The sequence below is a fragment of the Rhinoderma darwinii genome, chromosome 6, assembly GCF_050947455.1.
Source record: "Rhinoderma darwinii isolate aRhiDar2 chromosome 6, aRhiDar2.hap1, whole genome shotgun sequence".
Taxonomy (NCBI): Eukaryota; Metazoa; Chordata; class Amphibia; order Anura; family Rhinodermatidae; genus Rhinoderma; species Rhinoderma darwinii.
This window is the reverse complement of record NC_134692.1, coordinates 67,200,594-67,226,302: the sequence shown is the minus strand read 5'-3', so window position 1 is coordinate 67,226,302 and position 25,709 is coordinate 67,200,594. Positions and strand designations below refer to the sequence as shown.

At 42.3% G+C, this 25,709-nt stretch overlaps 1 protein-coding gene across 1 annotated transcript in view; it reads left to right on the top strand.

The window, feature by feature from the left end:
• The window catches only part of TRPM2 (transient receptor potential cation channel subfamily M member 2), a 205,024-nt gene that overhangs the window by 2,614 nt on the left and 176,701 nt on the right, over window positions 1-25,709 (top strand). The window contains exons 2-4 of the mRNA XM_075829907.1: window positions 1,322-1,489; window positions 2,644-2,836; window positions 8,982-9,067. Coding sequence (XP_075686022.1) covers window positions 2,687-2,836; window positions 8,982-9,067 — 236 coding nt within the window. The 5' untranslated portion in view covers window positions 1,322-1,489; window positions 2,644-2,686. The remainder of the gene's footprint in view (window positions 1-1,321; window positions 1,490-2,643; window positions 2,837-8,981; window positions 9,068-25,709) is intronic.

The following is a 25,709-nucleotide window of genomic DNA, read 5'->3' as shown; positions in this document are numbered from 1 at the left end:
CTTACCATTGAATCGACCACAAGACAGTAAAAAACAAAATGTTTTTGTTATCAATTTCCGAAGATCCCTCATCACATTATGCCAGACAGTGCATGTAAATATAGAAATGCAGCTGAAATGAGGACGTTTTGTTGGATAACACTGAATATGGGAAAAACATTTTTTTTATTAAGTCTTATTGGAATATAAATAATTGATATCCCACTACCCTGTTCAGACTGTAAAGTCCAGAACACATTACCCATCCATTTCAAAATTCTACATTGTAATACAAATTTGTAACGCCTACCACCAAATAATCGCAATTGTGACCGAATTTTTTTTTTTAAAGGTAATTTTATTAAGACCACATATCAAAACAATGGTACAAGTACAAAAATATAATATCCTAAGTGGTACGCAGATTAAGTAATACAACAGTACCAAATACATAAGATAAACAAAGAACACGCAGATACAGTTTCCCACATATTGATATGTAGATTATTTGGAGAAAAAAAAGCAAAGAAAGAAAACAAAACTAAAACACTAATTAACGGCCTTTTATTTTTAGTAGTAGATAGAAAATACATTCTGAACAGGATCGGTCAAAGGGAGACTTCCAGTGGAGGAATGGGTGAGCAAACAAAGACATCAGCAATCTCAGGCCCAAGCAGACCAGGTTGCCCAGGCCGTGTCAGACCTATAAACTAGTATGAAGCTTGACTATCCATGAGCTCTATATTTTGACAAATTTATCAGGACATCCACGCTCTTCATAAGTGAGCTTAAAAAGTGGCAGGGTAGAGGTTACTAACGCAATCCATGCTGACAATGTAAGAACCTTAGGATGCTTCCAATACAGGAGTATAGATTTTTTGGCATAAAATAAGAGGAGCATCATAAGGGATCTAATGGCCACAGTAGGTATAAGTTGTTCGACCAGCAATAAAAGACAAACCCTTGGTTCAAGTATACGAGGGAGTCCGACTTTAAGTTCCAGATATTCCAATGCTTCATTACAGAAAGCATTAATAATTGGACACTCCCAAAACATATGCAAGAAGGAGCCGTCAGCTCCCTGGCAACTTGGACAGAAAAGAGTAGGTATACCCCCCAACCTAAATAATTTGGTAGGTGTGTAAAGGATTTGGGGAAAAAAATTCAATTGGATAAGGCGGTCTCTTGCTGTAACAGGATTTATAATTTCAGGCTACTGTTATCCCACTTCATTAAGGAATATTTAACCTGGGAAAAAACATTCTGGACATGTGTTATAGGGTCTATAGTAAAATAAAAAATACAGTAAAAAAAAAAAACCCTTGTCTCACTTTTTTTCAAGTTATAATGCACTTGGCTGCTGTAAACCTGGTTCTAACCGTGTATGACTGCTGCGAAAGGAAGAATCTAAGTCAACACGTTGTGATTAGCTACTAGATCCAAGGACAGGCACAAACTGAAGGAACAGGAAAGTGATATGAGGATCCACGGATTAGGTAGAACACAACAGGTAAGGTAAAAGCATTTCCTATAACTGCTTGTAAGGAAACCATATGACAGAAAAGCTCTGGAAGTTTGATTGCATTTTTCTCCATTAACCCCTTCCCTCCGCAGCCAATTTTTGTTTTTTTCTCCAAAAGCCTTTTATATTTCTGGCATTTTAATTTTTTTTTCTTACAGCATTCACCATATGGGTTAAATAATGTTATATTGTAATAGTTAAGACCATAACGGATGTAACGATACCAGTGATGTTAATAAAAAAAATGGAAAATTACTTTAGGGAAAAAAAAAACAAGTTTTTTTTTTTAACTTCTATTTTATTTTTGTACATTAAAACAAACTTTATTTAACTGTTTTTTTTAATTAATCCCCCTAGGGGACTTCAACCAGTGATGATATACTGCAATACTAATGTATTGCAATATATCCTGATTTTGACAGGCTCCTATTAAGTCCTGCTTCTGGCAGGGCTTAATAGGAGCACAAAGATGAAAGACCAGGGGGCCTTCATTAGGCCCCCAGGCTGCCATCACATCCATCTGCATCCTGTGATTCTAACGGCTCAGATGCTGTGGTTAATAGACATGTGCTTTAAGTTAATTTTTTAACAACACTAATAGATAGTTAAAAGGGTTATGTGGGGACCGAAAAATATTAGCAGTGTACTCACTGCAGTATGTGAGTACATTCGCTAATATACATTACAGTGTCTAGTCTAGTTTCACGGTCTTCCTTGATGATGACACGAATCTTCATCATGTGACTGGTCCCGCTGTACTTCACATACTCTCTGAAACAGTAGTACATCGATTCCATAGAGTACAGCGGGGCCTGTCACATGACGAAGAGTCATTAAGAAAGAGTTTCAGTCCACCGTCAGTGCTATAAAAATTATTAAAATCTCATAATCAGCGTGACAAAGGACCGGAATGTATATTAGCGATTGTACTCACATACTGCAGTGAGTACACGGTAAATAATTTTCGGTCCCCACATAACCCCTTTAAAGTTGCTTTTGTGAAAAGCAAAGCATTTGGAAATTCATGATTGGAAGCTCTTATTGGCCTTCTGTATTTTATTATGAAACAAATATATTTAATCTTGTAATGTCTCATTTGTGGATCATTTACACTACGGATATTATTATTGTTTTTTCTTTAGATGAAGAAAACACCATTTTAAAATTTAAAACCAAGACCTTGTGATGTTATCTGCCGAGAGTAGCATTAGTCAAGATGAAAGCAGCCTTAGGGCACAACCTAAAAGAATATCACACTTAGTGTCTAACTTGAGACAGACTAACAAGATGAGGCGCAAGAAAAGGACCAACTATTCCCCTTCTGGAGAGCAAAAGGTATCATTTAATTTTTTTTTATATATTTACTGACATATTTGAGTACTAGATCATTGAATGGGAAGTGTGCATTAGGCATCATTCACATTGCGCTTTAGCCCTTCGTTTAGCTTGTACCTCAGGAAAACTCCTATATCCATAGTGCTCCATTAGCATGACAGGGGACAAAACAGTGTCCTTTTGGCCTTGTCGGGCTTATATACGTCAATATTTATTTTTTTTGGAGGATGGAATAACGTAGTGTACTACGCTATTCCATAATTAGGGATCCTGCAAAAAAAAGTATACTGTGCTTTTTTTTTTTTTAATGTGGCAGCCTAAGTGGGATTGATGTCACTGTATGTGTACATTAATCGTATCACTCAGGGAGCTTCCCCAGGGTCAGAGTCCCCTGGCAGAGCATCAGGTAGTTCTCTGGTCAGGGAATCTGGGACTGGAGAAGCACCTAATGTCGCTGTCCATATATGGCCAGTGATGTCAGGGACTTTCAACTACGGAGTCCCCCGCCTCAGCCTACTGGGATGAGGTTTTGTCCCATTTGATGCTGTAGGTTGTGATTGGTTACAGCGGCCACATGGGACAACACGTCCTCCCAGGAGGCCAGCTACACAGAGACCAGCCTGGAGTGCAGGGATGCATCGCTACAGAAGCACTAGGGAAGGTGGGTGTGGTTTTTTTTTTCAATGTGGAATTAATTTTTTATTTTTTTTATTTCGATTTTGCAGCTGGAATGCAGCTATTTTGCAGCAAAAACACAGCATTTGGCATTTGTTACAGATTTTCACTTCCCAATTTAGCTCAATGGGGAAAATCTGCAAGAAATGCACAACCATTCCGCAGCATAATTTGACATTCTGTAGATTTAAAAATTTACACTGCAGGTACATTTTCCGCAGCATGAGAATGAGATTTGTTAAAATCCCATCTACTTTGCTGCCACTCTAATAAGCTGTGGATAAAAGAGGACATAGGAGAGCTAGAGAAGATTCAAAGGCAGGAGACTACAGTCCATTAATAAATGAGATGGGAGGTCTTCCTTACAATGAAAATCGGGCTTGTTCAGCTTGGAAAAAAAAGAAGCCTATTAGAGGTGTTTAAAAATATTTGTGGTTTATACAAAGAACTGGCACATGATGTATTTACTCCAAGAACTCTACATTGGAACAGGGGACATTTTTTTACATGTAGCGGAAAGGTGATTCACACATCAATATAGGGAAGTGTCCATTACAGCATCTTTTTTAAAACCTACGTAACTATGCAGATCGTTTTCAGGGGTGCTATGTGGCTTAGAAGTTAAAAAGTGTGCGTCTATTTATAAATTTGGTGAAAATCACAAAACCTAAGAGTTGGACGTGCCAGTCTTAGTAAATGTGGCCCAAATGTTGACAATCACATGAGTATAATATGGGAAGAAGTAAAGTAGCTATATTTATATGGTATGCAATAATTTCATATATTTTCTGCTTTAGTGTAATAGGCATGATCACATACGGTTGAATTAATGTTTATTATACCTGTGTGAACATAAAGAGATGATTTAAGGAGCATTAGTCAGTTGCAAAGAGACATGAGCTGTAAGGAAATTATGTTGGGAGGGGAGTTACCTGTATGGTTTAAAAAGGTATAGGTAGCAGAGAAATATTTTTAGTCAGCTTAGATTCTTAAAGGGGTTGTCCCACAAAACAGAGGATACATGTGTGATCGCTGGGGGTCCGACCACTGGGAAAACCAGCGATAAGGAGAACAGGGAACCAAAAGTTCCCCGAAGTGCTCCATGAGAATTCTGTGTCCGGCTTGTGTCCGGTAGCTCCAAAGAAATGAATGGAGCACTGGTCGCGCTTGTGTGCATGCGTGGTCGGACACAGACACTGGACGTCCAAGGCTTCTCATAGAGCACTTCAGGGGACTTTCAGTTCCCTGTTGTCTTTATCGCTGGGAGTCCCAGCGGTTGGACCCCCAGTGAGCACACATGTATCCCCTATCCTGTGGATAGGGGATACATGTGTTTTGTGGGACAACCCCTTTAAGGAAGGAGCGCAAGGAAGAAGTCTAAGTTGTGTCTATGGATAAATTACATATGAGTTTACAAGGCGGTGCTATGGACTTTTACATATAGTGCTTTGCAAAAGCTGGGAAGTGCATAGGCTTGTGGTAATTGTTTCTTCAGTGTGGGTCTTTGTGTAGAATCCACTGTGTGTCAAACCGGCCTTAAAAATGTATTCTCAACTTAAACATTTATGGCATATTCACGGGATAAGCTGTCGGCGATCACAATTTAAATACTTATGGCATATTTATGATATATATGGCATAAATATTTGATAGTCACCCAACCCCCGGGCAGCCTGGTGAGATGGCCGCTGGCTACCACTTTCAGGCAGAGTTTAAATTGACAGGTGGTCACTTGCTCGGCTGTTTCTCAACTACAATTAAACAGAATAGAGAGAGCTGCGCATACCTCTCCATTCATTATCCAACTGGATGCAGCAGCTGGCAGCCGCCTCTCACAAATTTGTGTTCTCTTCCTCTGCCAACCTACATGTATTAGGTCTTGGTTTTCTCAGAAGATATAGGGCTTTGATATTGTGTATTAAATAAGTGATATTGTTAAGGATCTGCCAGGCACAGCTTCTGTATCCACGCCCATAGGTAATCAGCCTGCACCTGCTTCTATGTCTGTGAGACTGACTCCATCTTCCACCACTCAGGATGGCAGGCTTAGGAGTGGGAGAGCCTATCACAGCCTGGCCAGACGGAGCTAGCTCCCGCCCTCTGTCTATTTATACCTGCCTTTCCTGTTCCTCCTGGCTTGTGATTATGTAATGACAGGGATAGGGAAACAGACAAGTGAGCCCTAATCTACCCGCCACAAAGTCCCTGCCTACTTGCAACGACCCGCCCTAGGCGACGGGGTACAACTGGGCGACGGTCCCTACACTCAATAAGTGCACAACAGACAACAGACAAGGAAACACAGAATAAAGGGAAACGGGGAAGTTGCCCATGGCAACACCGAGAGCAACAAGAGTGGTAAACGAGCTGAGTCAAACCAGGAGAGTACGAGGTGCCAAACGTAGAGCAGGAGAGTAGTGAACAAGCCGAGTCAAACCAGGAGTGAACGAGGTACCAAACGCAGAGCAGAAGAGTAGTCAGTAAGCCAGGGTCAATACGAAGCAGGGACAAGTAGTTCAAGAAGCTGCAGCAGGGCCAGGAAACCAACAGAGAAGAATCACAAGCAAGGAGGAACAGGAAAGGCAGGTATATATAGACAGAGGGCGGGAGCTAGCTCCGTCTGGCCAGGCTGTGATAGGCTCTCCCACTCCTAAGCCTGCCATCCTGAGTGGTGGAAGATGGAGTCAGTCTCACAGACATAGAAGCAGGTGCAGACTGATTACCTATGGGCGTGGATACAGAAGCTGTGCCTGGCAGATCCTTAACAGATATATTTAACCTTTCTTAAATATAGAAGAAAAAAAAAGAAGCTATTTTCGATTAGTTGCCTTCTATGATGCAGGTGAAAACCTATCCAGCAAGTTGTTTTACCACAAATTTGCACAATTTTAGAATGTTGGTTTATGATCGCGTGGCTTCTGCAGGTAAAATTAATAATTTACCTGTAAAACCGCACACAGAAATAATAAAAAATTACAAAACTGCTGTGATCTGCCGTAAAAACTCGATTGTTTTGAACACATCACGACAGCACATTAGCTGCTATGTATGGCCTTACCGTAAAACTGTACGCACATATTGATAGATAGATAGATGATAGATAGATAGATAGATAGATAGATAGATAGATAGATAGATAGATAGATAGATAGATAGATAGATAGATAGATAGATAGATAGATAGATAGATAATAAAAATAATAATCTTTATTTATTTAGCGCAAAAAAAATGTGCATTTTTGTAGATAGATGGATAAATAGATAGATAATATAATTATTAGGTGAAAAAAGAAAGGAAAAGTGTGAAGTGTTGCAGATGTGTTGGGACAATACATATCGATCTCCCTCTCTGACAGGCTGTGAGGAGAGGGCGGTGGAAAAAACACTATAAAAGTTTATTATTTACTGGCAAACTTTTTTCAATTACATGACTGTAGATTATGTTGATTGGTCTTCAGGTAAAACTTTGTTATCTGAGCTGTCTAGAGACAGTAGGGTCGAAGAGCTTTGTTGGAGTGGGAGGACCTTGGATTGGAGAACTCTGCAGAAAGTTTTAAAACGTCCTAGCATAGATAGCCAGGACTGGTTAACTAAGAAATACCCCTCTAAGCTTTGTTCAGAAATCATACTTTTTTTTTAAAGAAAGTTTGTATAATTTATAGCACCAACCAGCATACACTTCTCAACATTGAAATTGCAACACCAAGAAGGAAACGTTTTGGAATTGTGGAATTTGCAAGATCGATAGACATGTTAATGATATGCAAATAATACAGAAATTGAATATATTCCAAACATCTTGATTTATTCAGCGTCGAGTATGAGCGCCACGCGCAGAAATACATGCACATACACGCCTTGGCATGCTATCAATGAGGTTATTAATGGCTGTTTGAGGAATTTTTTGCCACGCTGAATGCACTTGGGTACACAAATCATCAAGATTGGCTGCTGGCAGCTCCCTTAGCAATTGTCGACCAATGACGTCCCAGATGTGCTCGATGGGAGACAAGTCCGGAAAAGCTGCAGACCGTGGTAGCACGTTTAGGTCATGCAGGCTGCTCACAGTAGCATGAGCAACATGCGGCCTGGCGTTGTCCTGTTGAATAATGGATTCTGGGACACTTTGGAGAAATGGCCGTACCACTGGTTCCATGACCAAATCAATGTAACACCAAGCTGTTAGTGTACATGAAATGAAGACAATAGGGGTCTGGCTACTGTAAATTATGCCACCCCACACCATACTGGTGTGACATTAAATTTGTGAAGGCCTCTTCATGGTGTTGCCCACATGGCTATCATTGCATCCGAGACATAAGCGGGACTCATCACTGGAGAGGATAGATGTTTGATCAATGGAACACCTGTAGCTAGACATCTGGCTCGTAGCCCAAATCGTGAAAACACCTTCTGATGATTTGTGTCGACACTGGTTGCCACCCTAGGCTTGGGATGTGATGTCCAATTTCACTTGCGATACAGAATGGATCACTACGCATCATTCTTACAATCAGACGATCCATCCGTGCAGAGATTCGCCTCTGCGCACCTCTTTCTGTCTTTCTTGTTTGTTGTTGCTATCCCAACTTCCTGAACACACAACATTGAACAGTGCTGACATCTCGGCCTATGCGCGTAGTGACTGCCGGAGTGATAAACCAAGGTCTCTCAGTTTAAGGATTCTGTCACACTCCGTTTGCGACAAGTGGCGATAACTGGTACGTTGACGAACAGGAGGCATCGCACAATCCTCTCACACCACTTGATCCGATTTTTGAGGTTTGATGTGGCTAAAAAAATGTTGGTTTCAATCTGGCTTTTATGTCCCTCCCACATGCCATAGATTGGAGCTAGGTGCTTGAAAATTTGATAATTTTCAGATCGTAACGACACCTGCTACTTTCTGCCCTTCTTTGTCTTGCAATTTCAATGTTGATGATTGTATATTATGGGGTGAAGTTACAGGGACTTTCTGTGATTTTCCACTGAGGGCATATATCTCCATCGATAATATGAACAAAGGGTTATTCCTCACTGCAGTAGTAATAAAGTTAAACATGTGTCTATGCCGCTGTGCTGGTACTACAGGTCAGTCCTGTTCACTTGCATGGACTGAGCTGTCGTACCAGACACAGCTGAATGCACTTGGACGTTGCTATGTCAGGTACAGCCGTGAAAGTTACAGCGTCTTGCTAATTATTGGGAGTACCGGGGTTGAACCTCCACCAATCACATATTAACGACTTACCCAAAGGATAAGCCATTAATGTAAAATCCCCTAAAAACATGTTCCTTTGCCTTTTTTCTGTAATAATGGTAATAGAAGGTATCCAGTAGTTGTGTGTCCCATAAATTGTCCACAAAGCTTTGGCATGTCTGCAACCTGATCTTTTTTCCTATTATAATATATGTTATTTAAATTCAACTATTCGATATTTTATAATGCAGTACCTTTATCTTATTGCAGGAAAATATATGCTCCTGGATTGCAGAAAATATTAAAAAAAAAGAATGTATATATTATGTGGAAAGCGCCAACATGACAGATACAAGGTACAGGTTTATTATCTATATATTTATTCATTGGTTAAGGAATCTGTTTATGACATTTTGCAATCTGATGATAGTGGGTAAACATTTTTCGTATATATTTTTTTCTGCAACATTTTGCATCAATATACTTTATAATATTATACAGTAGTATAATAAATACACATTACAACACAGCTAGCAAATCATGGGTCCATAGGTTGTCTGGTATTGCAGCTCAACCCTATTGGCTCAAATAGAAGTTAGCTGCAATACCAGACACAGCCAATGGACAAGAATGCAGCTGTTTTTGTACACCTTTGACCCGTTTCCGACCGCCCACTGGCTTTTGATGGCGAGCTGGTTAGGTCTGGAATCTACAGCGACGGCTTTTGGAGTTGCTGTAGATAATGCTTATGAGCGCTACAGGGGGCGCTCATTCTTTATCTAAGCAGGAGCAGTTACTAACAGCTCCTGTACTTAGGGAAGGCATCTGAATACAGCTGGGATCGGAGTAAACTCAATCCCACTGCCAACTGTTTAACCCTTTGATAGCTGCATTATGTGACTGCAGCATGATTAAAGGGGACTCCCCTTTATGATCGGAGACTGTGGGAACCCTCTGCAGTTAGTCCTGGTAATCTGAATGAATCAGCTGGTGATGAACCAGCAACAGAACACATAGTAGGTGGAGGAGCCTTAAGAATAATTTGAAAGAACTAGGCTACAAGCTGAAGGGAAGGACCTCCAAGGCAGTATTCTCTGGAATACTGCCTGTGCCATGCGCATCACAGGAAAGACAGCGGGAGCTCAGAGAGTTAAATGCATGGCTGAAGTCTTGGTGTAGAGGAGAAGGCTTTGGGTTCCTAGAGCACTGGGCTGACTTTTCATAGGGGTGCAAACCGTATTCTCCAGATTATTTGCACCTGAATGAGAGGGGGTCCGCTGTACTGGGGGAGGGAATTCTAGCTGGGGTGGTGGAGTATTTAAACTAGGGCTGAGGAGGGAGCTCATTGTAGAAAATAAAAGGGTAGTTAGGTTAGAGAGGGGTCAGACTATATTGGTGGGGAGAGAAACAGACTGTGGGGAGAGGATTTGACAACAGGATGAGGAGATCCTTTTTTTACAAAACAGCATTGAAAATAAAAATGTCCAAATATTGTCAAATAATTACATTTCTGAAACTGAATATGAAAAATTGAAAGGCAATTTAAAGTGTATGTTCATAAATGCCAGAAGTCTAGTAAGCAAAATGGGGGATCTAGAGGCCTTGGTACTGGCGGAACATATTGATATACAGTAGTTGGTGTTGATGAAACATGGCTAAACTCTTCACATGACTGGGCTAAATCTACAGGGTTTTACACTGTTTCGAAAAGACAGGGCAAATAGGAAAGGCGGTGGTGTATGTCTGTATGTGAGAAGGGATATGAAGGTGAGTGTGAAAGAGAGAATAGTGGGTGAAGAATGTGAGGAGGTTGAAACCTTGTGGGTGGAATTACAAAGTGAGGTAAACATTGAAAAAAATATTTTTGGTGTAATCTATAGACCCCCCCCCCAATATATCTGAGGATATGGATGGCCAGCTATATAAACAGATGGAGCAGGCTGCACAGGCTGGTACGGTAGTGATAATGGGAGATTTTAACCCCTTCCCGACATTTGACGTATCCATACGCCAAAGTCGGGTAGGGGAAGTATGGAACGGGCTCACGGAGTGAACCCGCTCCATACGATGCCGATGTCGGCCGTTTGTTACAGCCGACACTTCAGAGTAACGAGCGGCATCGCGCTCGAGCGCAATCCCGCTAGTTTAACTCGTTAAATGCCACGGTCAATCGTTAGAAAGATGGGGGCGACCCCCTCTAACAGCTCATCGTGTCCCCCGCAGCGCAATCGCGCGGGAGGGGGGGGGTGGCGATGGTTGCGATGGCTGCCTGGGGGCCTAATGAAGGCCCCCAGGTCTGCCATCTTTGTGCACCAAATAAGTCCCGCCTCCGGCAGGGCTTAATAGTTGCCGGTCAGAATCACGATATACTGCAATACACTAGTATTGCAGTATATCGTGCAAGCGATCTAACAATCGCTGGTTGAGGTCCCCTAGGGGGACTAATAAAAAAAGTAAAAATTAGTTAAACAAAGTTTTTTTTTTTATGTAAAAAAAAAAATATTAAAAGTTCAAAAACCCTCCTTTTCCCATTTTCCCCCTAGAGCATAGTAAAAAAATAAATAAACATAATTGGTATTGCCGCGTCCATAAAAGTCTGAACTAATACAATATATCATTATTAACCCGCACGGTGAACACCGTAAAAAAAACAAATTGTAAACGCCAGAATCTCTATTTTTTGGTCACCTCATCTCCTACATAAAATGAAATAAAAAGTGATCAAAATGTCGCATGCACCCCAAAATGGTATTATTAAAAACTACAGCTTATCCCGCAAAAAAATAAGCTCTCATACTTTTTAATTGAGGGAAAAATAAAAAAGTTATGGCTCTCGGAATTTGGCGACACAAAATACATTTTCTTTTTTACACTTAGGTTTTTACTTGTAAAAGTAGTAAAATATAGAAAACACTATATATATTTGGTATCGTCGTAATCGTATTGACCCACAGAATAAAGTTAACATGTTGTTTCAATTGCACAGTGAATTTCGTAAAAACGACGCGCAAAAAACCATGGAGGAATCGCTGTTTTTTTTCATTTTCTACCCCACAAATAATTTTTCCCCATTTCCTAGTACATTATATGGCACAATAAATGGTGCTATTAAAAACTACAACTCGTCCTGCAAAAATCAATTCCTCATAGGACTATATTGACGGAAAAATAAAGAAACTATGGCGTTTGGAAGGTGGGGAGGAAAAAACGAAAATTTAAATCTGAAAAAGGGCTGCGGCGGGAAGGGGTTAATTACCAGGATATTAATTGGTGTCATGGTTCTGCTGCTACTGCGAAGGGGAGACATTTCTTCAACCTGTTGCAGGAAAATGTTATGGCCCATTGTGTAGGAGACCCGACTAGAGGTGATGCTCTGTTGGATGTGGTAATTTCTAATAATGCAGAGCTTGTTGGGATTGGCAATGTTCGTGAAAACCTCGGTAACAGTGACCACAATATAGTTGTATTTTACTTATACTGCAAAAAACATACACAGGCTGGGAGGGCAAAAACACTTAATTTTAAGATGGCCAATTTCCCCAAGATGTGGGATGCAATTCAGGACATAGACTGGGAAGAACTAATGTCAAATAATGGTACAAATGATAAATGGGAGATCTTAAAATGTACTTTGGATAATTATACTGCAAAATTTATTTCTATAGATAACAAGTATAAACAACATAAAAATGAAACCCCCTAAACCCCACATGGCTTACACCTTCTGTAAAAAGAGCAAAAAAGGGCATTTGAAAACTACAAATCTGAGGGTACAGCTTTGGCCTTTGTAAATTACAAAGAGCTTAGTAAAATCTGTAAAAAAGTTATGGAATCAGCAAAAATACAAAATAAACGGCAGCAAAGATAGCAAAACAAATTCCCAAAAATTTTTCAAGTATATCAATTCAAAAAACCTGAGGTCTGAACATGTAGCCTTACCTAAATAGTGGAAATGGATAGTTGGTCACAGGATCAAGAGAAGGCAGAGCAACTAAATGGGTACTTTAACTCTGTATATAAAACAGAACAAAGAGCAGCTGATATAGCCGGTGCCAGTGTGGTTCATACATCAATTAATATACTGAATTGGCTGAATGTAGATATGGTCCATGCTAAGTTAAATAAAATAAATGTACACAGGGACCCGACACCAGATGGGTTACACCCAAGAGTTCTTAAAGAACTTAGTTCAGTCATTTCTGTCCCCCTCTTCATAATACTTAGGGAATATCTAGTGACTGGTTTAGTGTCTAGGGACTGGCGCAGGGCAAATGTGGTGCCTATTTTCAAAAAGGGCTCTAGGTCTAATATTACCACTTTACAAAGCATTAGTGCAGCCTCATCTAGAATATGCAATTCAGTTCTGGGCTCCAGTTCATAGAAAGGATGCCCTGGAGTTGGACAAAATACAAAGAAGAGCAATGAAGCTAATAAGGGGCATTTAAAATCTAAGTCATCAGGAAAGATTAAAATAATCAAACCTATTTAGCCTTGAAAAGAGACGACTAAGGTGGGGACATGATTAACTTATATAACTATATTAATGGCTCATAGAAGAAATATAGTGAAATCCTGTTCCATGTAAAACCACCTCATAAGACAAGGGGGCACTCCCTCCGTCTGAAGAAAGAAAGGTTCAATCTCCAGAGATGACAAGCCTTCTCTACTGTGAGAACTGTGAATCTATGGAATAGTCACCGCAGGAGCTGGTCACAGCAGGGACAGTAGATGGCTTTTAAAAAAAATCTTCTCCTGTGTCAATGTGTAAAATTTTTGTTTCATACCTGCCCTTTCCCTCGGTTGTACTTATGGACAAGTGTCTTTTTTTAACTGTACTATGTAACCAAATGGGGGTTGTCTGTTCTGTAAGCCTTTTGTTAGAGCACACTATGTGTCATAGCGACACAGTTTAATGTATTAGCATACAGGAGTAAGTTTATATATTATAAGTATAAAATAAAGTTGTTAAAATATTATCCTTTCATGGAATAAAAAAAAAAATTAAACAAAAAAAAAAACTGAGAAATGTCCACACAAAAAGTCATTATTTAATATAAAATAGTTTTTTAATGCCCATATCTTACATACTAAAAAACAAAAACCTATACCCTTTAGGTGTGTACTCGATCGTAATAACCTGAAGAATTAATTTAGCAGGTTATTTAGCGTGAAATGAGAACGGTATAAAAATGCAACAAAAAAAATAGAAATTACCTAAATGACACAATTTATTTGTACCCCTAAACTGCTCAGGAAAAAAAATATATAATTTCTCACCCCAATTTCTTATTCCTCAGTGTATGTATTCACATGTACTGGTAATGTGCTGTACGGTCAAAAACCGTACTGCAAAACTGCATGCGTTTTTACCATAAATTACAGCATGTTACACCTGTAAAAACGGAGTCACCATAAACAGCGTAGTTTGCTGTAAAACTGAATGCTTTTTTGACCGCCTGGGATACTGCCGTTACATATACACCCTCACACTGACTAACTTTGTACTTCTGAAGTCTAGATAACTGTTGGAGAAAACCGTTCAAACCCTGTCAAATTCCATGGGGACCCATGTAAAACCACAAATTCTTAAATCGATTGTGGTTTAGACTTTTGCCCATTCAGGAAATTAATGTAGTAGATTCAAGGCATTCCTGTGGGGCATTTGCGTTATGTTTGAGGTAATTGTTTTTGCGGAAAAATAAATCTTCTCCCAAATCGTAGATCTCTAGCAGACAGCAGCAGGTTTTCCCTCAAGGACTTGCCTGTATTTTGTTGCTTTCATTTTACGATAATGGCTTTTGCAGAGAAGCTTGTTTACAACATTTGCCTTCCAGGTATCCAATAGGCTTTAAGAAATAGCAAATACAACTGGGAGAATAAAAGGTTTTTTAGTAAGAACGTGACCATCTTTGAATATCCTGGGTTAAGGAGGACATGTCAGCTCTCCTGACATGTATGCTGGAGCAACTTTTCTTAAGAATCTGCATTGTAGCATTTTTCTGTTATGTATAGATGAGCGAGTAAGATATGATTCGGCCCAAATAATTTCGTTATGAATTGAAAGTGCCCTGATTGCCCTGAAAACTTGGGTATGACTGTAAAGGATCTGCCAGGCACAGCTTCTGTGTCAACGCCCATAGGTAATCAGTCTGCACCTGCTTCTATGTCTGTGAGACTGACTCCATCTTCCACCACTCAGGATGGCAGGCTTAGGAGTGGGAGAGCCTATCACAGCCTGGCCAGACGGAGCTAGCTCCCGCCCTCTGTCTATTTATACCTGCCTTTCCTGTTCCTCCTTGCTTGTGATTCTTCTCGTATGGTTTCCTGGCCCTGCTGCAGCTTCTGAACTATTTGACCCTGCTTCCTTCTTACCCTGGCTTACTGACTACTCTCCTGCTCTGCGTTTGGTACCTCGTACACTCCTGGTTTGACTCGGCTTGTTCACTACTCTCCTGCTCTGCGTTTGGTACCTCGTACACTCCTGGTTTGACTCGGCTCGTTCACCACTCTTGTTGCTCATGGTGTTCCCTTAGCTTCTTTGAACCCTTGTCTGTTTGTCAGTCGTGCACTTACTGAGCGTAGGGACCGTCACCCAGTTGTACCCCGTCGCCTAGGGCGGGTCATTGCAAGTAGGCAGGGACTGAGTGGCGGGTAGATTAGGGCTCACTTGTCTGTTTCCCTACCCCCCAGTCATTACATAATGACAAGCCCATATACCTAGTCTACCCTGGTCCCTCACACTACTATGGACCCCCTTGAGACCCTGGCTCAGCAAATGCAGGGTCTCTCCCTACAGGTCCAGGCCCTGGCTCAGAGGGTCAACCAGCCTGACACTACCATGGTAGTGCCCCTCACCTCACCTCTTGAACCCCACCTCAAGTTGCCTGACCGGTTCTCAGGGGACCGGAAGACTTTTCTCTCCTTTCGGGAGAGTTGTAGGCTCTATTTTCGCTTAAAGCCTCACTCCTCAAGTTCTGAGAGCCAGCGGGTGGGTATAATTATGTCCCGGCTCCAGGAAGGGCCCCAAGAATGGGCCTTCTCCTTGGCTCCTGACGCCCCTGAACTTTCCTCCGTTGATCTTTTCTTTTCTGCTCTCGGACTCATTTATGACGAGACTGACAGGACTGCCTTTGCCGAGAGTCATCTGGTGACCTTACGTCAGGGTAAGAGACCTGTTGAGGAGTATTGTTCTGACTTTAGGAAGTGGTGCGTAGCTTCTCGGTGGAATGACCCTGCCTTAAGGTCCCAGTTTAGGTTGGGTCTGTCGAACGCCCTGAAAGACCTGCTAGTTAGCTATCCCTCTTCTGACTCCCTAGACTAGGTTATGGCTTTAGCGGTACGACTTGACCGACGTCTCAGGGAACGACAAATTAAAAGTTTTTGTGTTTTCCCCTCTGACTCCCCCATGATGCCTCCCGAGGTCCCGTTTCTTCGCTCTTCCACGGAAGACTCGAAGATACCTATGCAACTCGGGGCCTCCGTGTCCCCCCACCAATGTAGAGAGTTCAGCAGGAAGAATGGTCTCTGCTTCTATTGTGGGGATGACAAGCATCAAGTGAACACCTGTCCTAGGCATAAGAATAAGCAGCCGGAAAACTTCCGCGCCTAAGTGATCATCGGGGAGGTCACTTGGGCGCACAGGTAATTTCCCGTAAATATGAAACTTAATAAAATCTTGCATCCCTTTCAGGTCTCTTTTGGTGGTAGGTCTGCTACCGGCAGTGCCTTCGTGGATTCAGGGTCTTCTGCTAATATCATGTCTGTGGAATTTGCTATGTCTCTAGCTATGCCTTTGATTGATTTGCCTAAACCTGTCCCGGTAGTGGGTATCGACTCCACTCCTCTTGCTAATGGTTATTTTACACAGCATACCCCTGTTTTTGAACTCCTTGTTGGCTCCATGCATTTGGAGCAGTGCTCTGTACTGGTGATGCAGGGATTATCGTCCGATTTGGTTTTAGGCCTTCCCTGGTTGCAGTTGCATAATCCCACGTTTGACTGGAATACTGGGGAGCTTACCAAATGGGGTAATGAATGCTTGACGTCATGTTTTTCTGTTAATTCTATTTCTCCCCCTTAGGAGGTGAACACGCTACCTGAGTTTGTTCAGGACTTCACTGATGTTTTCTCTAAGGAGGCCTCCGAAGTGTTACCTCCTCATAGAGAATACGATTGCGCTATCAATTTGGTACCAGGAGCTAAGCTCCCTAAGGGTAGGATATTTAATCTCTCTTGTCCCGAACGTGAAGCCATGAGAGAGTATATCCAGGAATGCCTGGCCAAGGGTTACATTCGCCCCTCTACTTCTCCGGTAGGTGCTGGCTTCTTCTTCGTAGTCAAGAAGGATGGTGGTCTTAGGCCATGCATTGACTACCGTAACTTGAATAAGGTCACTGTAAGGAACCAGTATCCCCTTCCTTTGATTCCTGATCTCTTTAATCAGGTTATACGCATCAAAGAGGGGGATGAGTGGAAGACTGCGTTTAACACGCCCGAAGATCATTTCGAATACCTCGTCATGCCCTTTGGGTTGTGTAATGCTCCCGCAGTCTTCCAGAATTTCATAAATGGGATTTTAAGAGATTACCTGGGGGTATTTCTTGTAGTGTACCTTGATGACATACTTGTGTTTTCCAAGGACTGGTCCTCCCACATTGAGCATGTCAGGAAGGTGCTCCAGGTCCTTACTGACTACTCTCCTGCTCTGCGTTTGGTACCTCGTACACTCCTGGTTTGACTCAGCTCGTTCACCACTCTTGTTCACGGTGTTGCCGTGGGCAACTGCCCCATTTCCCTTAGCTTCTTTGTACCCTTGTCTGTTTGTCGTGCACTTACTGAGCGTAGGGACTGTCGCCCAGTTGTACCCCGTTGCCTAGGGCGGGTCGTTGCAAGTAGGCAGGGACTGAGTGGCGGGTAGATTAGGGCTCACTTGTCTGTTTCCCTACACCCCAGTCATTACAATGACACTCTGAAGTCTTCTAGGACTGTATCTAACCCCTCTCCAGCTCTTTAATTCTAAAACAGAATTAGTAATGTCAAAGTGACAACAACATATATGGCTATAGGTAAACGGATGGTAGCCGGTGGTAACAATAAGGCTGTTTAACCCCTGAGCCCGCGCCATCACCAGCGTGTGTCAGCTGTATATTACAGCTGACATCCTGCTGTAACAGCCAGGACTGGAACTAGGCTCCCATCCTGTGGATCGCTGCATCTAGGTGGTTTGTAGCCTGTCGGCATCCCTGCACCACTGTTGCCGGGATTCTGGTGGTTGCTATGGCAATTGGAAGCCTAACAATGGTCTCCGGTCTGCCAAGCATGGAAGGCTTTTAGGTCCCGCCTGGAGGCAAAAGTCCTGCTATCAGGGCCAACAAGATAGCGTAGGCTCAGCTTCATCCGTTGGTGTCAGCTATTCGTTACAGCTGACACCGTGATTTAACGGCCAGGATCGGAGCTAGCCTCTGATCCAGCCAATTAATCCCTTAGATCACACCCGATGGTTACTATGGAAATGATCGGCAGCTGCGGAGTTGCCGATGGTTCTTATGGCAACCGGAGGCCCCTGGTCTGCCTAGTACGGAAGCCTAATAGGCCCCACCCACAGGCGAAGCGAAATAGGCTTGCTGTCAGTGAATAACTGACAGCTCTAATATACTGCACTATGTAGGTAGTGCAGTGTATTAGAAGTGCTATCAGGGCTTCATGTCGCATAGTGGGACAAAAAAAAAGTTACAAAATGTCAAGTTACAAAAATAATTTTTCCTATAATAAGTCTTTTATTATAGGAAAAAACTGAAAACATTAAAAAAAGGAAAACATATTTGGTATTGTCGTGTCCGCAATGACCCAAACTATAAAGATATCACGTTATTTTCCCTGCTCGGTGAACAATGTAAAGTTTTTTTAAATAAATAGCAATTCCAGAATCAATGTTTTTTGGTCACCACCCCTCCCATAACAGAATAAAAAGTTATCAAAATGTTGCATGTACCCCAAAATTGTACCAATAAAAACTACAGCCCATCCCGCAAAAAACAAGCCCTCCAGGTTTTTTGACAGAAAAATAAAAAATGTATGGCTCTCAGAATATGGCGATACAAAAAATAAATGATTTACAAAAAGTTTTTTATTGTGCAAATTATGTAAAATATAAAAAAAAACTATATACATATGGTATTTTCCGTAATTGTGTTAAATATGTCGTTTATAGCGCACGGTGCACGCTGTAAAAAAAAACAAGAATAAAAAACATTGTCAGAATTGCTTCTTTTTGGTCACCTTGCTTGCCAGAAAATGGAATAAGAAGGGATAAAAAAAATCACATGTACCCCAATATGGTACCAATGAAAACTACAGATTGTCCCGCAACAAGTAAGCCCTCACACAGCTCCGGTGGAGAAAAAATAAAAGCGTTCTGGCTCTCAGAATATGGCGACACAAAATGTGAAGAGCGTTCCAAAAGCGGATACGATTTGGCACCATTTATCAGTGCAACACTGGCCACGTATCTATGAATTATTATTTATTTACCACATTATTATACCCTCTTATTATACGATGATGTACTCTGCCCATATTATATATGCCCCCACATTATAAACTGAAATTTCAGTAAAACCCCAAACAGAACAACTACCGAGCTAAATCTGCACTCCAAAAGCCAAATGGCACACCCTCCCTTCTGAACCCTACAGTGTGCCCAAACAGCAGTTTACGTCCACAGATATGGCATCGCCATACATGAGAGAACCCACTTAACAGTTTATGAGATATTTGTCTGCAGTGTCACAAACTGAGCACAACATATTGGACACTAAATTGGCATATCCGTGGAAAATTGTAGTTTTCACTTTGCACATCCGCTGAGCGTTCATTTCTAATAAATAAAAGAAAACCCTGTGGGCTCACTACACCCTTTTACCCTGAGGGGTGCAGTTTACAAAATAGAGGTCACTACTTGGGGGTTTGTTTTACTATTTGACCTCAGAGCCCTGCAATTGTCGGCCAATGCTGCGAAAATCACCAAAATGGGCCTCAAGTGTGCATTGGGCTCTTTCACTCCTAAGCCCTATGTCCATGCAAATGATAAATGCCTTAAGGGGTGTAGTTTCCAAAATGGGGTCACTTCTCAGTGGTTTCTACTGTACTCTGGAACCTTGAGGCTCTGCAAATGCAACATGGCAAGTGTACATCAATCCAGCAAAATCTGCACTCTGTTAAATGGCACTCCCTTTATTTTGAGCTCTGCCATGTGCCCAAATAACAGTTCAGGGCCACACATGGGGTATTGCTGTACTCGGGAGAAATTGAGTACCCCATTGTGTACCCCATAATTTTACAAGCAGATACATTTAAATTTAGAAAAATCATAATTTTTTCAAATTTGCTCTTAATTTTGGTGTTTTTCACAATTAAGCAATTAATTTATCGACCACATTTTTCCACTTACATAACGTCCAATATGTCACGAGACAAGAATCTCAGATTAGCTTGGATAGGTAATAGCATTCCAAAGTTATTACCACATAAAGTGACACATGTCAGATTAGAAAAAATGGGGCTGGTCCTGAAGGCCAAAATGAGCTTGGTCCTGAAGGGGTTAAAAAAAAGCACAGCACTGTCAGATATTTTTTTATGCTTTTTAAAACTAAAAACAGTCCAAAAATTATTCCTTTTTGGTGGCAAATACCTGTCGGTGTTTATACACACACAGTGGTATCGGAAGTAGCAATGGCTTTTTAAAAAGCAGTCCAAAATTATCCCTTTTTAGGGGCAGATGGCTGCCGATGTTTATACACACACACAGGGTATTGGAATAAGCTATGTTTTTTAACAAGCGGTCAAAAAATTATCTCTTTTTGGGAGCTGTTTCAGATTTGTTATATTAACCTGTGCAAAGTAGGGTTCCCAGGAGCAGCAGTACGGTATGGAAGGTGATGGACATAGCAGATGGTGTGCAACTGTGTAGGGGCAGTACTAGCGACAGCAGGAGTAGCGGTACAGTATGGAACATAATGGACAACGCAGGATATGTGCGTCTGTGTAGGGCTAGTAGTAGTGGCAGCAGGAGTAGTGGCAACTACAGCAGCGGCAGCAGCAGCAGCAGCAGTACAGTATGGAACATGATGGACAACGCAGGAGATGTGCGGCTGTGTAGGCCTAGTAGTAGTGGCAGCACGGGTAGTAGTAGATACAGTGGCAGCAGCAGTACATAATGGAACATGATGGACAGGCAGTGGCATCATTGGGCTGGTGATAAATAGCCTGTCCTCACTGTCAACAATGGCAGATCTATTCATTGGCATGAGGCGGAGGTGAGTTAAAATCCTTACGGAACCATGCCTGATTCATTTTCACAAATATAATGTTTTCCACACTTCGGTGGGACGAAGACAACTTCCATGCTGAATACCCTCTTTAACACTACACTGGAGGGTGGACAAGACATTACACGGATGGCAAACTAGGACAGTTCCTGCAGGAGTCTTAAACTCGGCCGGCTAAATGTTCCGCACGTAGAAAAAATTTGAAGCTGACGGGCCGCAATACTTTCAAATTTGATACTATACAAACTTATTGTTAATCAATTAGTTATTTGAACTACTATAATAATCCTACAATACTATAATACTACATTACTATAATAATACTACATTACTATAACAATACTACATTACTATAATAATACTGCTAGGTTTAAACTTACCGGAAATTTGCGAGTTCACTCCACGTGCTTATTTTAACAATCCAGTTTTACAGTTTAAGTGTCGCCAAATGCAGTCTGGCTGCTCAGTTGGCAGCGTTTGGCAGACAGAAGAATGTCAAGATTGGGAGGCCCCTGTTTAGATACTGCCTCAGCGCCCTCTGTAGGTAATGCCACAGTGCCTTCTGTAGATAATGCCACAGTGACCTCCGTAGATAGTGTCACACCCCCTAGATAATGCCACAGTGCCCTCTGTAGATGATGCCACAGTGCCCTCTGTAGATAATGTCACAGTGCCCCCTGTAGATAATGCCATAGTGCCTTCTGTAGATAGTGCCACAGTGACCTCTGTAGATAGTGCCACAGTACCCTCTGTAGATAATGCCACATTGCCCTCTGTAGATAGTGCCACAGTGCTCTCTGTAGATAGTGACACAGTGTCCTCTGTAGATAGTGCTACAGTGCTCTCTGTAGATAGTGCCACAGTGCCCTCTGTAGATAGTGCCACTCCCCCTAGATAATGCCATAGTGCCCTCTGCAGATAATGCCACAGTGCCCTCTTTAGATAGTGCCACACAGCCCCTAGATAATACCACAGTACCCTCTGTAGATAATGCCACAGTACCCTCTGTAGATAGCACAACAGTGCCCTCTGTAGATAATGCCACAATGCCCTCTGTAGATAGTGCCACACACACCAATTTTGTACATAATGTCACAGTGCCCCCTGTAGATAATGCCACAGTGCCCTCTGTAGATAGTGCCACACACACACACACACACACACACACACACACCCCTTTGTAGATAGTGCCTCACATACACAAACACACACACACACCCCCCTATAGATATGCCGCGCACACACCCCCTATAGATAGTCCCCCCCATAGATAGCTCCATTGGGGCTCCCTCTAGGAGTGGAATCCCCAGCCATATATGAACAGTGACATCAGGGAGTCCTCATGAACTGGATTCCCCGGCCAGAGCGTCGCCGAGGTCCTGATAGGGTATTCCTCTGCTGGAAGAGCCCCTGAAGTCATTGGCCATATATGAACAGTGACGTCAAGGGATCCTCCAGGACCCGATTCCCCGGCAAGAGCATTGCCAATGCTTTGGCCAAGGATTCCTCTGCTGTAGGAGCCCTTGAAGTCACTGTCCATATATGGACAGTGACTTCAGGGGCTCCTGCAGCAGAGAAATCCACAGCCAGAGCGTCTGCAATGCTCTGGCTTGGGATTTCACTCCTAGAGGGTGCCCCAATGGAGATATCTATAGAGAGGGGGGGTGTAGCACTGTCAACAGGGTGGGGTGTGTGGGTCAATATCTACAGGGGGGGTTGCACTATCTACAGGGGAATGTGTGGACATTGCTCACCTACCACCAACAATCCAGCAGCGCGGGAAAGTGACTGCGCTCCTTCATGACATCATGAAGGAGGGCCGGTGCTTTCATCCTTCGGCCAGCTCTCTCCTCTTCGGCCAGTGGGCAACATGTTTGAGACCCTTGCACTACATCAATATTGGTAACAATTATTGTTGGAGAGGAATATCTAATGACTGATGGAACAGATCTTTGTCAGTCAGAAATAACATTTTCACCCACTGACTGTTGCAATATACCATCATTTTCAACTAGTTCCACAAAAAAAAAAAAAAAGCATTATTAGTTAACAAAGTCAAATAAACTTAGGGATTTGCAAACATTGATTAGGATTAGAGTTATTATAGATGGATGTAAATTATATACAGTACATGTACATCCCCAATTTAATTTGCCTGAAAAAATCTGTTGGTGCATTCCTCCTGTTTTATAGGTTTTTTAACCCCTTCCCGCTGCAGCCACTTTTGACCTTCCTGACAGAGCCTTATTTTTCAAATCTGACATCGCTCACTTTATGTGGTTATAACTTTGGAATGCTTTTACCAAGCGATTCTGAGATTGTTTTCTTGTGACACATTGTACTTTAAGTTAGTGGTAAAATTCGGTCCATACATTCAGTATGTAATTGGGAAAAAAAACAAAAGTTTGCGAACAATTTCAAAAATGAGCATTTTTTCTAAATTTAAATGTATCTGCTTGTAAAGCAATATCCAATGGATTTTAAAACAGGAATCACTCCTTCTCGTGGCGCTCCTGTGGTGCTTGTCAATAGCTCTTAGGGTATGTTCACACGGCGGGGGTCCGTAAAGGCTGAAATTACGGGGATGTTTCAGCCTGAAAACATCCCCGTAATTTCAGCCGTACCGGCATGTGCAGGCGCTTGAACGCCGCGTCAATTACGGGCGTAATTAGCGCTGCTATTCATTGGAGTCAATGAATAGCGGCTCCAATTACGGCCAAAGAAGTGACAGGTCACTTCTTTGACGCGGGCGTCTATTTACGCGCCGTCTTTTGACAGCGGCGCGTAAATATACGCCTCGTGTGAACAGACAAACGTCTGCCCATTGCTTTCAATGGGCAGATGTTTGTCAGCACTATTGAGGCGCTATTTTCGGGCGTAATTCGGGGCAAAAACGCCCGATTTACGTCCGTAAATAGGCCGTGTGAACATACCCTTAGTGTTCCTTGTTTTGGAGAGAAACTCCACAATCCTTATGTTATTTTGTGATTTAAAAATAATTTATTACTTAAAGATAAAAAATGTCAATATAATAAAACAAAATAAAACAAATATCGACATACAAAGCATTTCAATCTAGGACTTAGTTCTACACCAGGCATAATAAAATTAAGAGGTTTCTACAGTGTTTTAAATACTCTTTTCTTCATTCAATTTGACAAGGTCAAGTGCTATAGGCCACGCTCGAAGGGGAGTGGTCTGTACCCTCAATCGTATGAAGCTCTTTTTAAGGAATTCCCTAAGAGAACTGAGAAGGATAGATGATCTAATTTTATATCCAATGTTTTTATTTTAATGCAATTTATGCTATGATTTTTTGTTTATTATTCATTATCAAATCTTCTCTTTATTTCCTATTATATTTAATTTATTATTTGGACAATAAATTCAACAAAAAAATCTTTCTGTTGTCTAAGGGACCAATCTCTGTTAAGTAAACAATACTTTTAGTTCCTTAGTGACATTTGTCCTGCTGAAAGCGTTCCCGCAACTATTACTACGGGACTCTATTTGCTGATTGGTCGATCGGAAGGCGTTCTTGTTGCTGATAGGTTGATCATAGTCTCGGTCATGTGTTTTTGCGTGCCTGAATTTATTACTCGTTTCTACATGGGTGATAAGTCTCCCTGTCTACGGTGGCCAACAAGGTTCAAAACATAGACAGTCAGGGGAGCAGAGAACTGGTGTGTGATGACCCAGGGCAAAGAAAAATATTGTACTGGATTTAACGATTGGTTGTATTGGTGTAAAGGATCTGCCAGGTACTACGTCTGTGTATACTCCCGGGATTAATCAGTCGACACCTGAGGCCAGACCTCTTAGACTGACACCGGCACCCACCAACAAGGGTGGCAGGCTCAGGAGTGGGAGAGCCTATCGCGGCCTGGTCAGTCGGAGTTAGCTCCGCCCCCTGTCCATTTATACCTGCCATGTTCTCTTCCTCAGTGCTTGTTATTCTTCTTGGATTCCTGGCCCCACTGCTGCCTTGCTCCAGCCTGCTTCTGCCGTGCTTCTGCCTTGCTTCAGTTCCGCTTATCCTGCTTCGCTTTGCCCCTGGCTTGCTTCCTGCTCCGTGCTCTCGTTGGTATACTCCACTACATCCTGATCCTGACTGACTCATTCACCGCTCCGTTTCCTCGCGGCGTTCCGTGGGCTACTGCCCCTTCCCTTGCGTGTTCCCTGTTTGTACTCCCTTGCACTTAGACAGCGTAGGGACCGCCGCCAAGTTGTACCCCGTCGCCTAGGGCGGGTCGTTGCAAGTAGGCAGGGACAGGGCGGTGGGTAGATTAGGGCTCACTTGTTCCCTTCACCTCCTTCCTGCCATTACATAATAACAAGTCCATACCTAGTCTACCATTTCTCCTACGCTGACGCTATCATGGACCCCCTTGAGACTCTGACCCAGCAGATGCAGGGCCTCTCCCTACAGGTCCAGGCCCTGGCTCAGAGGGTCAACCAGGGTGACGCTGCCTTAGTAGTACCCCTCACCTCACCTCTAGAACCCGACCTCAAGTTACCTGACCGGTTCTCAGGGGACCGTAAGACTTTTCTCTCCTTCCGGGAGAGTTGCAGACTTTATTTCCGCCTAAAACCTCACTCCTCAGGTTCCGAGAACCAGCGGGTGGGTATCATTATATCCCGACTCCAGGAAGGGCCCCAAGAGTGGGCCTTC